The sequence below is a fragment of the Halichoerus grypus genome, chromosome 2, assembly GCF_964656455.1.
Source record: "Halichoerus grypus chromosome 2, mHalGry1.hap1.1, whole genome shotgun sequence".
NCBI lineage: Eukaryota > Metazoa > Chordata > Mammalia > Carnivora > Phocidae > Halichoerus > Halichoerus grypus.
Genome location: NC_135713.1, coordinates 201,878,637 through 201,894,517, shown reverse-complemented (window position 1 = coordinate 201,894,517; position 15,881 = coordinate 201,878,637). Strand labels below are relative to the sequence as shown.

Sequence of the window (15,881 nt, the reverse complement as noted above, 5' to 3'; positions counted from 1 at the left end):
CCAGATGACCTATGGACCATGATGATCCTTCCTTTAAGTCTTATTAAGAATGGATTATCGGGGCGCCTGGGTAGCTCAGTCATTAAGCGTCTGCCTTCGGCTCAGGTCATGATCCCAGGGACCTGGGATCGAGCCCCGCGTCGGGCTCCCTGCTCCGCGGGGAGCCTGCTTCTCCCTCTCCCACTCCCCCTGCTTGTGTTCCCTCTCTCACTGTGTCTCTCTCTGTCAAATAAGTTAATAGAATCTTTAAAAAAAGAAAAAATGGATTAACTTTCACGGACATTGCTTTCTTTGCTGTTTCAGATGTTTCTGTACATATTGTTAGGGGCAACTTTTACTCAAAAATGAATAAACTAGTATTTTAAAAAATCACTTTTAAAGTATCTATCGGAAACATTATTTATATGTTTATTTTTATAGTAAAATACATAATAACCACATTACAAGAATATTATAGTAAAAGGTAGAAAAAAAAAGAAGCAACTTAATCCCTCCATTTTTATTTATTTATTTATTTATTTAAAGATTTTATTTATTTATTTGACAGAGAGAGACACAGCGAGAGCAGGAACACAAGCAGCGGGAGTGGGAGAGGGAGAAGCAGTCCTCCCCTCGAGGAGGGAGCCCGATGTGGGACTCGATCCCAGGACCCTGGGATCATGACCTGAGCCGAAGGCAGACGCTTAACAACTGAGCCACCCAGGCGCCCTAATCCCTCCACTTTTAACATAACTACTATGGCCAGATTTTTTTCCAGTCTTTTTTCTTACGTGTAGATTTTACATAGTTGTATACAGACTTTGAAACAAATGTCTTTGTGTAAGGGAGCATGAATTAGATCAGAGGGCGAAGTTAAGAAAAGTATACACCAGATTGTTAATTACTAGAATTCTAACTTTCTCATGCATTGATTCTTTGCAGTACGGTACTGGGTTGAGTTGTGAATGGAGGAAGGGTACTGCTCATTTATTTGAAATGCAATACTTAAATTGTAAAATACCATAATTCTGAAATGGATTCTTACCATTGCCTTCCCTTTTGAGAACCCTAGTTCTTAGGGATCTCTGAGTAGCTTCTTCAAGGCAACTAAGACACCAAATCATATTTGTTACATTAAAAAAAAATTAGGCACACTTGTGCACACACATAGATCAAACTGCAAAATTGCTAATGTAACTTGATAAGAAGTATGTTGTACTCTTGCAAGATACGTGTTCTGCACTCAGAGAATACGATTTTGTGTCCATGAGGTGAGAACTATGAAATTGCCACAGATTTTTTAAAACTTGTGGCCAGAAGCCATTTTATGTGTTAATGACACTTACACCCTGTACCCGTGATTGATACTTTCCCTTGGAGGCTGAAAACTTCCTCCTGTGATTATTTGGAAATTACTGGAATGAACGATGAAAGCAGGTAGAGAAGATGTGTAAAGGAATTAGAATGTAGTTGAAGGGCGTAGCGGTCAGAAGGCCTGAACCTGGACCCTGCCGCTCCTCGGGGAGGCGCTGGGGATCAGAATCCCGCTCAACCTGCCGTGGCAGTCATGAGCATGGAATGAAATGTCTCAGGTGAACGTACTTTGTAAAGTTGCAAAGCCCACTCACTGGACGTTCTGATGCCGGTCTTCCTCAAGGCCAATGGGAAGAATGCTCTTACGTGGGGTCTTGTACATGAAACCACAGTGAAGTTCTTAAGAGAGCAAACTGCCTAATCGCGACCCTGTCTCTTTTCCCTTCCAGTCTTCGAGCAGCGACAGCGGCGGGAGCAGCGGCGGCAGCAGCATCAACAGCCCGGACCGGGCCAGCGGGCCGGAGAGCAGCTTGAACCACGTGGCGGCCGGCTCCGGCCCTAACACCCCTCAGCCTGTTCCCGAGCAGTCTGCACTGTGCCAGGGCCCTTACTTCCACATCAACCAGACCCTGAAGGAGGCCCACTTCCATAGCCTGCAGCACCGAGGACGGCCTCCGACATGATGTGCCGCCAGTTTCTTGCCTTCTGTGAAGGGACAGCGCTGTGCAGATTTGATAGTTCAACTTACGATGTTTTAAAAAATTGCACAAAAATATGCCTGTTGGCTTTTCAGTCTATATTTGAAATAACAGGTTGACAGGCAGTTGTTTACTTGTGGTTTTGCTGCACTATTGCAATTTCAAAGGGGCTTTGAAGCAATTTTTTATAGGATTCTTTTGAGGGTGGGTATCAAATCCATGTCGAGGTAATGGTATGAGGAAATCTCATCTGCGTGTTGAATCCATAGTTTGTCCAGTTCAGACTGATTTCCAAATCTGTCAATTAGAAATTCTACTTTATGTAAAAAGGCCTTTTAAAAATGCGGGATCTTCAATTTTTTAAATTCAATAAACTAGTAAAGAGTATCTAGTTTCCATGAAAAAACCTAAGTTGTTTTCCAAAATATAGAAAGCTTGATTCAGTCTTGCACTGAAATTAATTGCCATACTACCTCTTAGTATGTAGATGTCCTGTTGAAAGTACTCTCTCCTCTAACAGGAGAACAATCAGATCCAAGTTAGACTGTGTCAGTGAAGCAGCCTTGCTAATTGTCTTCTCTCTGTTATATATTTGTATTTCCAGAGAGAATGTCTTTCACACTTGTATACCCAGCTCACTTCCGCTACCGTTACTCCTCCAAAGCCTCCATCTCAGACTTAGTAGGAAACACGGCACAGTTCTGACAGTAGAGAAGTACGTAATGACCTTTGTCTCACTCATAGACTTGTTCTATCAGCAGCTTCCGTGATCTCGCCGGGAATCCGCCTTGGGGTTCAAGAATTAAGGCGCTGAGGAATGCTGACCGAGTATAAGCTATCTGAACTGCTGTCTAAAGTCACAAGTATTGTGAAACCGTTGGACAAGGATTCACTGTATGCTTAAAGGAAACCCTAACAGTAACTGGGGGCCCACATTCCACCGCTGAAACTGGAAAGACTGGTGGCTTAGAAACAAACAAGCAGAGGCAACATTAGCAGAAATGATGTAGTATTTATTTAGAGAGAGACGGATATGTTCCCGTGTTATTTAGTCATACTAGAGAGCCAACCTAGCTTGAATAACGAAGGCGTGGACGCGTCTTCTTCCTCACTGACCAGCTGTCGGAACAAGGAGCCAGGCTGCGTTGGGTCACCTGCTCGGGAGAGTGCCGGGGGGACAACCTGCCATGCATGTAGAGGAAAGTGCCTTAGAGTCTACCCAGACCCTCCTGCCTGCTCACACCCGCCACGGCATGCGGAGTCCGCACGGCACACACAAGCAGATCTCAGAAGCACGGATAGCTCTAGTCAGGGGACTCTGCCCTTTGTCAACACTGGCAAAAGACATAGGGGACAAGATGAGATCTTCTTATGGGACAGAACTAACATTTGAAGATGAGGACTATCCTAGGAAAAGGGTAAACATAGGTACCTCCTTTCCGCGGTCTGAGCCTCTCCTACGGACAGAACTTACAGGTCAGTTACTTGAAGTAGAGATTCAGAGTCCCAGCCTGCGGAGGGGAGGGCCTGTGTGGGAGCCTGTGCTTTTCACTGCCGCCTCCCACGGTGTACAACCAGAGGTTTAAGAATTTTGGTCTTACTGGGTTTGATGGCAGGGAAGGTGGAAAGGACACGTTGCTAATAATATTTTGTCCACCAAGAAAGCAAACAGAACTAAATGCTGTAAGGAGACAAGCTGTTGGGGCTCAAGCACACACGTACACAACACAACTCAGAAATACCCAGGAGGACTCCTGCGGGCTTAATGGATGGCAGTCGACTGAAATAAAACGTGTATTAACAAGAAAATGTCAAACTTGAGGAAGCAAATTCCCTTTTATTTCCCACCCAACTGCAAGAAATGGAAGATGAAACCACCACCAGAACAAAAGTTTTTTTTCCAAACAAGTACAATCGTCGTGCTGGGTTAAGTGGTTAACTCTTCCACCCTACGAATAACAAGAAATAGTCTCCGTCCTGTCCTGCTTGTTTTCTACAGCCTTGGCAGCCTGAGATAACGTTTCTATTATGAGGCTACTTGATAGTGTAAATGGGCATCTTTTAAAACTCCTCTCAGCTCAAGCTAGTGAAACCTTGTACTTCTATATTGCGCCGCCATTAAAAGCAGCATTAGTGCATTTTGTCATTTGGTTCTTTATCGGTTATTTAAAGGGGAGCTAATTGGGTGGTTTGGTGGCAGACGGGGACAGGATCCATCCGGGTGCACCCCCTGCTCTCTGCACTAACCTGGGCTTTTGTTTCGATGCTTCTGCTGGTTGATTTGGCCTTTCGGGTAGTTGTCATGCTCAGGGGAAGAAGTCCAAACCTCCAAGACCAGATGAAGAGTGTTAGTGGCATGAACAGGAAGCTCCGGGGCCCAGCAAAAGCACCTTAGAATCCTTACCTGATCTGACTCGACGCCAGGGGCAGTATGTTATGGGGTTCTTGGGAGTTGAATGTGCAGCTCCTGGGGGTGAAATGATTCTCTGTTCCAGTGACCAATCCAAATAGAACCTGGCAGACAGGAAACAGGGCACAGTGACAGGCTGGGTTTGTCCCTGTCAGGTTAAAAGAGAAAATCCGTTTACTTGTTTCTCACCATCCTTTGGGGGAATGTTCCTTGCAGCGTGTTTATGCTTCAGAATTACCTTATTCATTGCCCACAGGTCAGAATCTCAGAGTCACGGCGCTCTTTTGTTTTATTCCTCTTTCTGAGGCCTTGATAAAACCTTAATCCCTTAATCATCCTTATCTACAACTAGAGGGGTGTGATCACGGTTGCCTCCGGAGTGAGATTTTATCTAATCCTCTTTCGGCCCTTACAACTAAACTGAGCTATTTGCATCCCACCTTCCTCCCAACTGCCTCCTAGAGTATTAAGTGCTGGAGCGGGTTTACCTTGTCATTTGAGCCTGTGGCCCTGCGTTCACCCTGAGCACATTTCTCACATGACTTACAGAAGTTCGTTGCACCAGGCGATTAAGGTTGCTGTTGAGGTGTGGTGTGAAAACATCCAGGTCAAATGGGTCAATGAGTGCTTCCAGATAGTCAGCCACTTTCTCAATTCTGAAAAAGAATTATGATTATTCTCCACATTTTTTAGGTCAAAAACCAACCTTACGGCATTCCAATGCTAAAGAAACCCCATATTTGGATTTATTCTTACTTGCTGGCTTGGTACCACTTGTCACTGCCCGTGGTGCTTACGTAATCCTCAAGAGTTTTAACCAGCTAAGATTTCTGAGCGAAGTCCTTTCCTTCCTCATGTTGTCAGGGACAGCGCCAGAGGCTCAAATTAAACCCAAGATAGGTGGACTCAGAAGAGAGTGGAATGAGAGTCCACCTACCACACTTGACCATGGCATTTATCCAACAGGTGGCCATTATTGATCTAGCTGGTAATGTGAGCACTTCCTGGTTAAAGCTAACAGCTAGTGCACAACGAGAGGCTATCTCTTGGTGGCTTTCTGGAAAGGCGCTGTGTGCCCTCGGCAGAGGCGGCCCTGGGAGAGCCCGCTGGGGTGAGCATACCTGGAGTCCTGTTTGCTGCGGCCACTTTTCACCTCCTCACCCCGGGCTGTCAGAACAATGCTGAGATAACGCAGATCATAAAGCAGCTGCAGGGCCCGATTCTGGGTCATCGGGAAGGCACCTTCTTTCTGTAAACGCATGTCCCGTCCGCACCCATGAAGGGAGAGGATTTGTTAAACAGCTTACTGTTTGGCTGAGATACAGCTTGTTGCTTCCGAAGCAGCACCTTGTATACTCAACAAGGACTGTTTGATGTCACAACGAGTTATATTCAAAACTTGGTCTTAAACCAAACTAAAAACCTTCAAACAAAGGCCTCGGGTGCTGCAGACTGCCCTTTTAGAAGAAGAAAAGCTCCTCGCATGAAGGAGAGTCATTTTGAGGAAGCTCAGGACACTTCCCTGAATTCTTTCCCAAATCAGGAGGTGGTCCTGTCTTAAATATGTCACTGATGAAATGGGAACACCCACCAAGGGCAAAACACTTCGGGGAAGGGGCGAGGGCGGTGGGGGGCTGGGAGACAGGAGCTCCCTCAGCCTCTGTGTGCCACATGCCGCCCTGGGCATGGTCACCCCCCACTCCTCCCAAGCAGTTCTCCAAGGGACCACACTTGACCCCGGAGAAACAGAGAGAGCTTCGTGATTTGCCCAAAGCCGTACCACGCACGTGGCAGTGCTGGGGTCGGACGCCAGGCCTTTTTCCCTTCCTGCCGAACTGCCCTTTAGTGCAGACCTGCTTGATCCTCGAGAGGGGGCATGATGAACTCGCAGAGCGGGACGCCACTACCACTTAGCCGGCACTGAGGGCAGACACTTGGCATCCTTGCTGGGAAATGCCCAAACCCGAGAAAAAAACCTCAGGTTTTTATTTCTGTTTTTAGTGGGAAAAAATTCAAACACCTACCTTCACCTGTTTTCCTTCTGCAAGTTTCTCATAAGCAGCCACCACTTGGACCATACAGCTTCTCAGCATCTCCTGCAGCGTCACTTTTGGCAAAGCGTGGCCTCCAACCCGATTAATTTCCTGGCAGAGGCTAAACAGGAAGGACTGGACATACCAGGATGGCTAAGAGAACAAAGGATGTTGAGTCAGCGACTTGTGCCGACTGAGTGAGAAGCGGGTCCATATATCCTTACTAGGCTCATGCACCAGGACCTGGACCTCCCCAGGCAGCCCCTTCCAGCAGGCCAGTTAATAGATGAAAGTGACCATAGCTGTCACTGGTTTGGTGGCTGGGGGCTGACTTGGCAGGTGGCACTATGCGTTATGCTGTTTTCACTTTGGGGAGAGCAGCTCTCCAATGAGCAGAGCCCAGGCTGCACAGAAAACAATCATTAGCTGACTTCTCGAACAGTCTCCTACTTACTCAGCCCTATGTCTACCCCCATGGTAGAAAGTTATCAACACCAGTTTGGCTCTTCCTCGGAAGCTGTATGTTGGCTGATTTTCCTATCTTTTTCCTCTCTGCAGAGTGGGCTGTTTGGCTCGGTCCAGCCCACAGGCACTCTCCTGGGGGCACCTGCTCACCTGTATGGGGAGTCGGATTGTGGACGTGACGCTGCTGCCAGACTCTGCTTCCTCTTGGATTTCTAGCTCATCCCAGCTGGTGGCTGTGGCCAGCACTGAGCCGGCGTCATCTAAAACTAACGACTGGGTGAATCCATGAGCCAAAACCTGGTAATAAAAAGCAAATATCCAATAGGCCACTTAGTTCCTTTAGAGAGTGTTTCAAACCACTTGAGTAATCTTGAGCGCACCTTCTGCTACGTCGGTCACGTGCGGGGTGGCAAGTGGAAACATCACTTTTCTTGGGCTAATTACCCATGTCAGCCACGGGAATTTTGTTGTAACTACCTTACAAACGTCCAGGGCCACCTCTTAAGACACCAGGGGAGACTGCAGGGAATATGACATCCGGGTGGAAGAGCAGGAAATCTAGACCCTTGTCCAGGGAGGTCTTTCATTCTTATCAGATGGAAAGACAAAAACCCAGAGTTTGTGTCTATAAAATCTAGGCTAAACATTTGAATGGAAAAATTTTTACATTTGCGCTCACTATCGCAGAGAAGTGAAAGTAACTGCATGAAACAAGAACTGTTATTCCCTTGCTATGAAAAGACCTCCCTGAGCATGTGATGTAATGAGCACTGGGTAGTCTATGACTGATAAATCACAGACCTGTACCTCTGAAACCAATAATACATTATATGTTAATTAATTGAATTAAAGAAAACAAATGCAAAAAAAATTAATAGACATAGACCAGAAAGATATGCCTTGTTACAACTGACATTCTCACTAGTTTGATACTTACAAGTACATAATAGAGATAAAAAATAAAACAAGTTTTATTAAATTTTTCTTGGGAAAAAAAAAAGACAGACAAGACAAGACCTCTCTGAGGTTGGCCAGCCTGGAACATGATGGAAAGGAGCCAGGATGGGGTTGTGCGGTGAGCACGGGCAGACTGTGTGCTTGTCACTCACCTTCACAACTGCTGAGCTCCAGACTCGGTAGCCCATCACGCTCTGCTGGAGGAGGAGTTCCTTAACTTCCTGCCATTTCGCCTGCATAGGAATTATTTCCCGCGTTTTCCCCTTTCCCTGTTTTTTCAGAGCCCTGGGATCCCTTGCTGGTCTCTCGGAGCTTCCCGACTTTCCCAAGATGCACTGCTTCAGGTGGGGACACAGTTCTCCCAGAGATTGGCAGAGTCTGGCCATGAAAAGGACTGAATGCAACTTGCCACCACTGAGGACGTCCTGCTGCCCCTGCACAACCTGTTCGATGCTCTGCAGCTCTGCCCGGACGTGGTCTGTGATGTGCCTGATGCACGCCACCGAGTGAGTCTGCAGCGTCTCCCGCACAGTCCCGGCATCCGCATACCTGTCAAAGGCACGGCTCTGGGCTGGCACAGGGGAGACGTCCTTGGGCAGGGACGTGTCAGCAGAGGGAAGGTAAGCCAGGAGGTCCTCCAGCTTCACCTTCAGTTTAGAATCTAGGGCAGAGCAGAAGTTCTGGACACAAGGGCTAACGGCCTGTGCTTTCATGGAGAGCCCACTGGCAGCAAAATGCCCCCGGTGCGCCACGCTGACCCAGGCGGCGTCGGGAGGCAGGTCCTGGGGGCTCTCGGACCAGAGGAAGAGAGACATGTTGTGCTCAAAGTGGAGGTGCTTATTTGAAGTGGAGTTGCTAGTGTTGCTCTCAAGCTCCTGCAGGGCTGAAATGAGCAGTTCCTTAGAGCTGGTGGAGATGGAGTCAAAGCCTTCTTTTGTCAATGTCTGAAAGGAAGCAAGAGAAGAGTTCCAGTCAAGACTCCTGTCAGGAAATCTGAAAGCAACAACCCCAAGTGGCAGTCCATCCTGGCACTCTGCGTGTTCTCCAGGATGCTCAGGAGGATGGCATGGTGTTAGCAGAGAACAGAGTCGTCACTGATGGCCACAGACACGTTCTCGACCACGTGACAGAGGCCTGGTCTCTTTCTGCACCAGAGTCTGGATCTCTGCTCATGTCTAGGGCTCATTCTCCAGAAGAGCCATCCCTGAGTCAGTCAGGAGAGAAAGAGTACACTCAGCAGTGACAGAAGTCCCCCCAGACAGTCAAAAGACCATGCTAGGATTGGCCAGAAAATAACTGGACCATGTGATCTCCTCACCTGTAATCGGTCAAGGAACAGCTGCTGCATCAGATCTTCCCAGAACAAGAGAGGCTTCTCCAGAAGCCGCTGACATATCACATCCCAGCTGTGATTGGTGGATTCATTCGTAAGTAATTCCCACATGGCATCGCGGATCCCTGCGAGACCTTTCATGCTCTTCACGTACATAAGCAGGTTGGTGATCCCATTTTTAATGTCTTCATTACACCTGCAACAAAATCATTTCTCTTGGGCCTTATTAGATTCATGGTTTTCACACCTTTATTAAGAAAAACAGGGCACCTGGGTGGCTCAGATGGTTAAGCGTCTGCCTTCAGCTCAGGTCATGATCCCAGGGTCCTGGGATCGAGTCCCACATCAGGCTCCCTGCTCAGCGGGGAGCCTGCTTCTCCCTCTGCCTCTCTCTCTCTGTCTCTTATGAATAAATAAATAAAATCTTAAAAAAAAAAAAAAAAAGAAAAACAGCAGCACTCCATTTGAAAACCTCTTACCTGGGTCCCAATATAAATATTTATATCTCTCGGAGTTTTTATAAATATGTATAAACAGCATTTCCGGCTACATGGGGGGGTGGGGCCTACCCTTGCCTCCCTGAGGTATCTATCTGGAAGGAAGGCTAGAGCCCCCTAGAATGGCTTCAAAAACCACTGCATTAAATAAAAGCTTAGGAGTGGCAGAACTCTTACACAGAATTTTAAATCCTGTAGGTAATATTTTGAAAGGCGAATTCCCTTTTGGTTCTCCCACAGTGGGGGCTAACCTGCCACGAAGGCAGTGACCAGTGGCTGAGCAAGTGCCTGGCATGACCCAGTGGGCAGCAGGCAGAGCATCATCCAGAAGATGAGGCTTCTCCCTTCTTCCTCAGTGGCCCTCATTGGCCCTGGTGTGGCTACACAGGTGGTCCCTGCCCACCTCAGGAAAGTTCTGGCTACTTACATGTGGATCCATTTCTGCAGCGTGTCTTTCAGGTACTCCTGGCTGATGGGCTGGGCCAGGGTTCGGAGAGCCGGCTGGAACTGGACGATGGACGCCGGCAGGTGTTTGAACCAGCTGCAGAGCTTCATCTCCTCTTGCAGAACACCGGCGCCCTTTCCTAAGAGAAGGCCAAGTGACAAGTAATCAGGGCCATCCTTTGAAAGGCATATTAAAAAATGGACCTAGAAGCAACCTCCAAAAATCATCTGGTCTTCTCCTGGGCAGGTCAGACTGGACCCCCGAGACAGGGGGAAAGGGAAAGTATAGACTGTACGCCCATCGGGGAGCTGGCAGCTTCGTGCCAACTCTGGGCACCACGTTGGTAGAGAAGGCGAAGGACAGGGAGGAAGGGAGTGGGGGCGGGGCAGGGAGAGAAAGCAGTACTGAGCCTTGTGCGGCCCTCGACGTTGTCACAAAGTAAAAGGTGACAGTTTCCTTTTCCTCACCATCCTCCGACCAACCTGGAAGAGCTAAGGAAAGAATGAAAGACCACTCATCCTGATCAGTGAATTGTAGCTCTTCAGAGGTGACCTCCCAAGAAGGACACAGGCATCTGTGGGGTGACTCTGGGAGGCCCATTCACCGTGTTCTGCACGTGAGCACCCTCCGGAGCTCGAAACACAGGGGTCCTTCTAAGGTCACTTGCACTTGTTGTCCAGAGCCATGACACATTAGCCCGTACTCACCTTTCACGAGGGGGGTAAATCATTAAGTGGAAGCACCTAGAAGAAAGCCAGAGCATAAGGGAGTGGCACCCTCGTTGAAAGATAAATAAGCCCAAGAAGAGGCTACATAGGGGCGCCTGGGTGGCTTAGTTGTTAGGTGTCTGCCTTCGGCTCAGGTCATGATTCCAGGGTCCTGGGATCGAGCCCCGCATCGGGCTCCCTGCTCAGCGGGGAGCCTGCTTCTCCCTCTCCCACTCCCCCTGCTTGTGTTCCCTCTCTCGCTGTGTCTCTGTCAAATAAATAAATAAAATCTTAAAAAAAAAAAAAAAAAAAGAAGAGGCTACATCATACATCTCTCTCTCCGAAAATGACCAGGTGGCTGTCCCCACGTTCTACCTGTTTCTCTTCTACCTTTGGGACTGTGTCTCCTCCGCTTGACCCCTGAGTTCTGGAGTCCCCTGAGGCACAGTCCTCTGCCATCCTCTCTTCTTCCTGATGATGTCCCCCATCCCCATGGCTTCAGACAACAGCCACATGCACAGATGTGTGTCTCCAGCCAGACCTCTCACTGCCTGTTCTGGACCCACAGTCACCTGCTCACTCCACATTCCTGTTCCAAGGGCTCAATCGTCTCCAAAGCAATATTTTCAAGAGCGAACTCATTATCAGCCCTTTCAAACCAGCTGCTTTTCTAGTAAACCTGGACACCTCCTTCCTATACCCTCCCCACCAATACCAAATCCCCTGCTAAACAGATGTCCAAGTTGTCCAGTTAGCCCCCATCGTCTGCCACCTAGGTCATGATGACAGCCTCCCAAGTGAGCTCTCAACATCCACTCCAGACCCCATGAAGATCCACTGCCACATAAAAGCCAATTGTATTTAATTCCAATTAGGATAAATGCTATTAAATAAAAGCACAGGATGTATGGGAACATATAACAGAAGGACGAACAAGCCTGGAAGGTCCTAGAAGACTATCCATTGTTCTCTGGATAAAGTCCAAACTCCCTAGCCTGGTCCGCACAGCTCTACATTATCTGGTCACATCTAATAGACTGGCTATCTCTCTTCTCATGCTGCTCTTCCTCCACCCAATACCCCTTAGCCTCACCTGCTTGCTTTTAGTTTCTCAAATATACTAACATCTTCCTTGCCTCAAGACCTTCGCACATCCCATCCCCTTTGCCTGGAACTCTTTTCCTTGCCTTCCTCACCTGCCTAACTCTTACCGAACTTTCAGGTTTCAGTTTAAATATCATTCTCCAGGGAAAGCCTCACTGGTGAGGTCCCTCCTTTCAATGCTCCCAAGTCAACCTGTACTTTGCCTTTATAGTAGTTGCCACTGTTGTTTTTCAATAGATATGTATGTATTTGTGAGTTCAGTATTTGCCTCTACCCTTAGACCATGACCTCCACGAAGGTGGGGTCCCTATTTGTCCAGGGCACTGCTGTATCCCCAGAGACCAGCACCGTAGCAGGCAGGTGGCAGGTGCTCAGTAAATAACAGCTGAATAATCTGAAAGTAAGAAAGGCTGGCTAAGAGCTCACCGGTAGGATGCTGGCCTGTGATGGTCTCCAGAGTTGAGAAGAGCAAGCCACACGGCAGGGATGGATCTGGCAGCTGACCTTCTGGTAAAGTGTAGAAAAGAGCGTGAGCTTGGTTCAAAGTGGTGGCCAGCAGCTCCACTAATGAGCAAACCTGGGCCTTGATGCTGGTACCTACGAGAAGAAACCATCCTCCTGTAAACAGTTTCCTTCAGTAAAGTCAGAAACAAGAGAACACTCCAGGTGCTTCAGTCTCCCTTGGCTCCCCCTTCTCCATTCTCTTAAGGACCATATTTTGGAAAGAAGCCAAACCTACCATGGTGCGGCTGGTCGAGAAGTTTCTGAATAGCTGCCTTTCTGGCCAACAGGAAGTCTGTTAGGGCTTGGCGAGGAGAACTCTCTTCTAAGAGCATTATGGAGCACAGGGCCTCCGCTACAGCTTGGTCAGACACGGCTTGGCCTTTGAGCAGCATCTTACTTTCATGCAGAATAGTTGACCTAGAAAGATGATGACAAAGAGCAACGGGGAATTTTTTACATCTTGGGAAGAAGAACCCTGGTACATCAGGATAAAAGACACATTCCGTAAACCGGTCAGGGTGAAGCGCAGCCATCCCTAGAGCAGATCTTTATGCTGGATCTACGTACCGGAAGTGGCTGGCTGCTGCGACCTGCCGGATGAGTATGGGGAATCGTGAGAGGACGGGGCTGTAGCGAGAACTAGAAGAATCCAGCTGGAGCAGGTTGTGAAGGTGGCAGCAGAGCAGGTAGAGCTGTGTGGCGTGGAGATACTGGGAGGCCTCCATCGAGCTCCAGATCTTCTCGGGAATTTCTAAGAGTAGCTTGATCTGGGCAGCCATGCTGTAGAACTTCTCCTGGGACGGCTGCTGGGGCTGCAGGGAAAGGCACGGAACGAACGCAGAACCACTGCAAGGTCAGTGTCTGGCAGGCTTGGGGAGAAATGTGGGGGTACTGCAGGGTACAAAGCTTTTATTATGCCCGATTTGATGCCACTTGGCAAGGTTTCCAAGTTAGGTGTAGTGGAATGACTGGAGTCAGGAGCGCTGGACAGCCCCACTGGATTGTCCTCCCAGTCATATGGAGATGCAAACTTAATCTGGTCATCTCAGTCTGGTTATCTATGACCCTCGAGATGTCTCCACAGCATGGAGCCCTACGGACCACCACTCAAGTGAGCTTTCTCCTTCCCTGTTCTGATGTTCAGCCTCCCTACGTTTCCACCTGCTTCTTTGAGTGCCTGATGGACTTCTTTGTTACTCGTCCATCAGATCTTCATCTGGTGCAGTTCTCACGCCTCTCCCCATCTCAGTCCACCCTCCTACTCCCAGACTCCTACCCTCCAGCATCACCTCTTAGCAGAACACCACTCCCACCTCTTTTTTAGTCCTCACCACTCCCGAGTCCCACTGGAGCCTTTTCTGCTATTGCCCTGCTAAGCTTCTCTGCCATTCCATAATCAGTATGTTCAAAACTAAATTCATCTCCCTACCAAAAATTTTAGTCATCTGACCTCTGTATGTATCTTAGCATACCACCACTCTGCTCCCAAGTTCCCAGGAGATTCATATCCTTCCCATGGTTCTGATCTGGAGACATCAGGACGGGGAAGAAGGGTCCTACAGGTGTCTAGTGGGTTGAGGCCAGGGATGCTTATAAACATCCTATAATGCACAGGGTAGTCTCTACAACAAAGAATGATCCAGCCCCAAATGTCAAAAGCACCAAGGTTGAGAACTCCTGCTTTAATTAAACTGATTACCTGTTTTTAATTGTCTTTTCATACTCCAGATCCATATTCCAAATCTCATCTGTCATGAAGGCCCCTCCTTACTGAGAAGGACTCAAGCCTGAAGTGACTTCCTTCAGAAATCTTATGGTAAATGTACGTAAGTATTTTGGAATCAATCACACATTATCCTAAAATGCTTTCTACTGTTATTCTGAATTATTCACATTTTTCTCATCAACTTTCCATGGATTTAATTCCTTGACTAGACTGTAAGCTCTTTCAGAGCAGGAATTAGGGGGCTTCTGTTTCTTTGTGCCTGAACACACAGAGGGCACTCAAATTTTTGTGGGTCTGACTGAGAATAAATCAGATATAACAAGTATAAAAAATACATACGTTTCTAAAGTCAGGCACGGTACAAGTTAGCTTTTTAATAAACCATGAAGCAAGACTCAGTTACAGGAAAGGCTGGCCACCTAGGAGGAGGCAGGTATAAATGCACAGCGTACAGAGGAGAGGGATGAGGTCTCTCATTTCAAAAAGTATTTCCAATCTTCTGTGGTTGTGTTGTGTGAGCCCTGCCTACTAATCCGGATTCTTCTAAAACACAGGTTGTATTAAAAAGTTACAAACGGGAGCTAAATTGTACTTTTGCAAGTTCTTCCATGTCCTATAAGGTTCTTCCCCGGGGTCGTTAAGAACAAATTCCAGGTTTACCTTTCTCATCCTCCCTACCCGTTCACTTAGTCATCCCCTTCTTTAGGAATGCAAAATGCTGCTCCAGTATTAGGATGTATTTAGGGCTGAATCCTTCCACACCAGGTCTAATCATTAGGGTTTGGAGGAAAAAAACAGGATAACTTGATTAGAATAACCTTAGTTGCCTAAAATGAAACCGTTCCGCTATTGAAAGAAGGGGGCTTGATGGCTGGTACTGTCCTTCAACAACTCCACCAAAGGTAGAAGAGCCCTTTGGGTTTGTGGAGGTTATTCTTGGGACTGGCGTGGGGAAAAGACTGGGATGAGGAATGAACGATATGAGGGGAAGGTGTTAAAATAAGGGAGAAATGTGTTCTGAGAATGTCAGGAAACGTCATACAGGCAATGAGACGAACTGTCTAGCGAGAGACGCCTGGCGTTTTCATCTAAACTTGGGAGAGCCCAGCGAAGCCCCGAGAGGTGAGGGAGTCAGGGCCCGGAAGTCAGGGAAGGCTCCTGAAGGGAGCTGCTGAACGACGGGTCAGCAGCCAGCGAAAGGACCGCCGGCGTCCTCCCCCGAGGAAGGGAGTCCAGAAATTGGCGGCAGGCTCTTCCCCGAGGCAGGTGAGGCTCGCGCCGGGGGGCGAGGACTGACCGGCGGCCGCGGGAGGGCCGGGGGCGGGTCCCACGGGGGGGGGGCGGGACCGGGAGTGCGCGGCTGACCTGCGGGTCCCGTGGCGGCCGGGGGGCGGCCGAGCCGGCGAGGCGGAGCCGGGCGCAGTACTGGTCGGTGGCCTTCACGGCGTCCACCAGCCCCTCGGCGCAGCGGCGCATCTGGCCGATGGTGTCGGCCGCCTCGATCAGGTCGCGGTACCGCTCGCCCACCATTTGCCGCAGCTCCTCTTTCTTGTGCTCGATCTCGGCCCGAACCTGGCGCTCCAACCCGCGGATTTCCTCCGCTCCATGTGTCTCGAAAAGCGCCCCGGGGTCCCGCAGATCCAGCCGCTTCAGCGCGGGGGAGGCGGCCGTGGCCGCCATGATGGACCCGTCAGCGTCCCGACGGGTCA

At 48.7% G+C, this 15,881-nt stretch overlaps 2 protein-coding genes across 6 annotated transcripts in view; one reads left to right on the top strand and one right to left on the bottom strand.

Moving 5' to 3' along the window:
• VCF1 (VCP nuclear cofactor family member 1) overlaps positions 1–4,129 on the top strand; it is a 20,006-nt gene extending 15,877 nt beyond the window's left edge. For 2 of the 3 annotated variants that reach the window (XM_036079063.2, XM_036079062.2), the window contains one exon: positions 1,743–4,129. In XM_036079063.2, coding sequence (XP_035934956.1) covers positions 1,743–1,976 — 234 coding nt within the window. In that variant the 3' untranslated portion in view covers positions 1,977–4,129. The remainder of the gene's footprint in view (positions 1–1,742) is intronic. The other variant, XM_036079064.2, reaches the window with a different exon arrangement.
• COG1 (component of oligomeric golgi complex 1) lies at positions 2,984–15,881 on the bottom strand. 3 transcript variants are annotated; one of them, XR_013445178.1, is made up of 14 exons: positions 15,538–15,881; positions 13,014–13,258; positions 12,682–12,863; positions 12,369–12,539; positions 10,114–10,270; positions 9,175–9,385; positions 8,009–8,800; positions 7,050–7,196; positions 6,426–6,587; positions 5,523–5,650; positions 4,949–5,057; positions 4,396–4,549; positions 4,239–4,317; positions 2,984–3,173 (listed from the first exon to the last, which is right to left on the bottom strand). XR_013445178.1 is itself a non-coding variant. In XM_036079049.2 (14 exons), exons 1-14 carry the CDS (start codon positions 15,850–15,852, stop codon positions 3,036–3,038), a joined length of 2,946 nt encoding a protein of 981 aa, XP_035934942.2. In that variant the 5' UTR covers positions 15,853–15,881; the 3' UTR covers positions 2,984–3,035. The 3 variants fall into 3 exon arrangements, 2 of the variants coding, with proteins under 2 accessions (XP_035934942.2, XP_077922141.1); XM_036079049.2 differs by having other exon boundaries at positions 4,396–4,505; XM_078066015.1 differs by lacking the exon at positions 15,538–15,881 and adding an exon at positions 14,146–15,294 and having other exon boundaries at positions 4,396–4,505.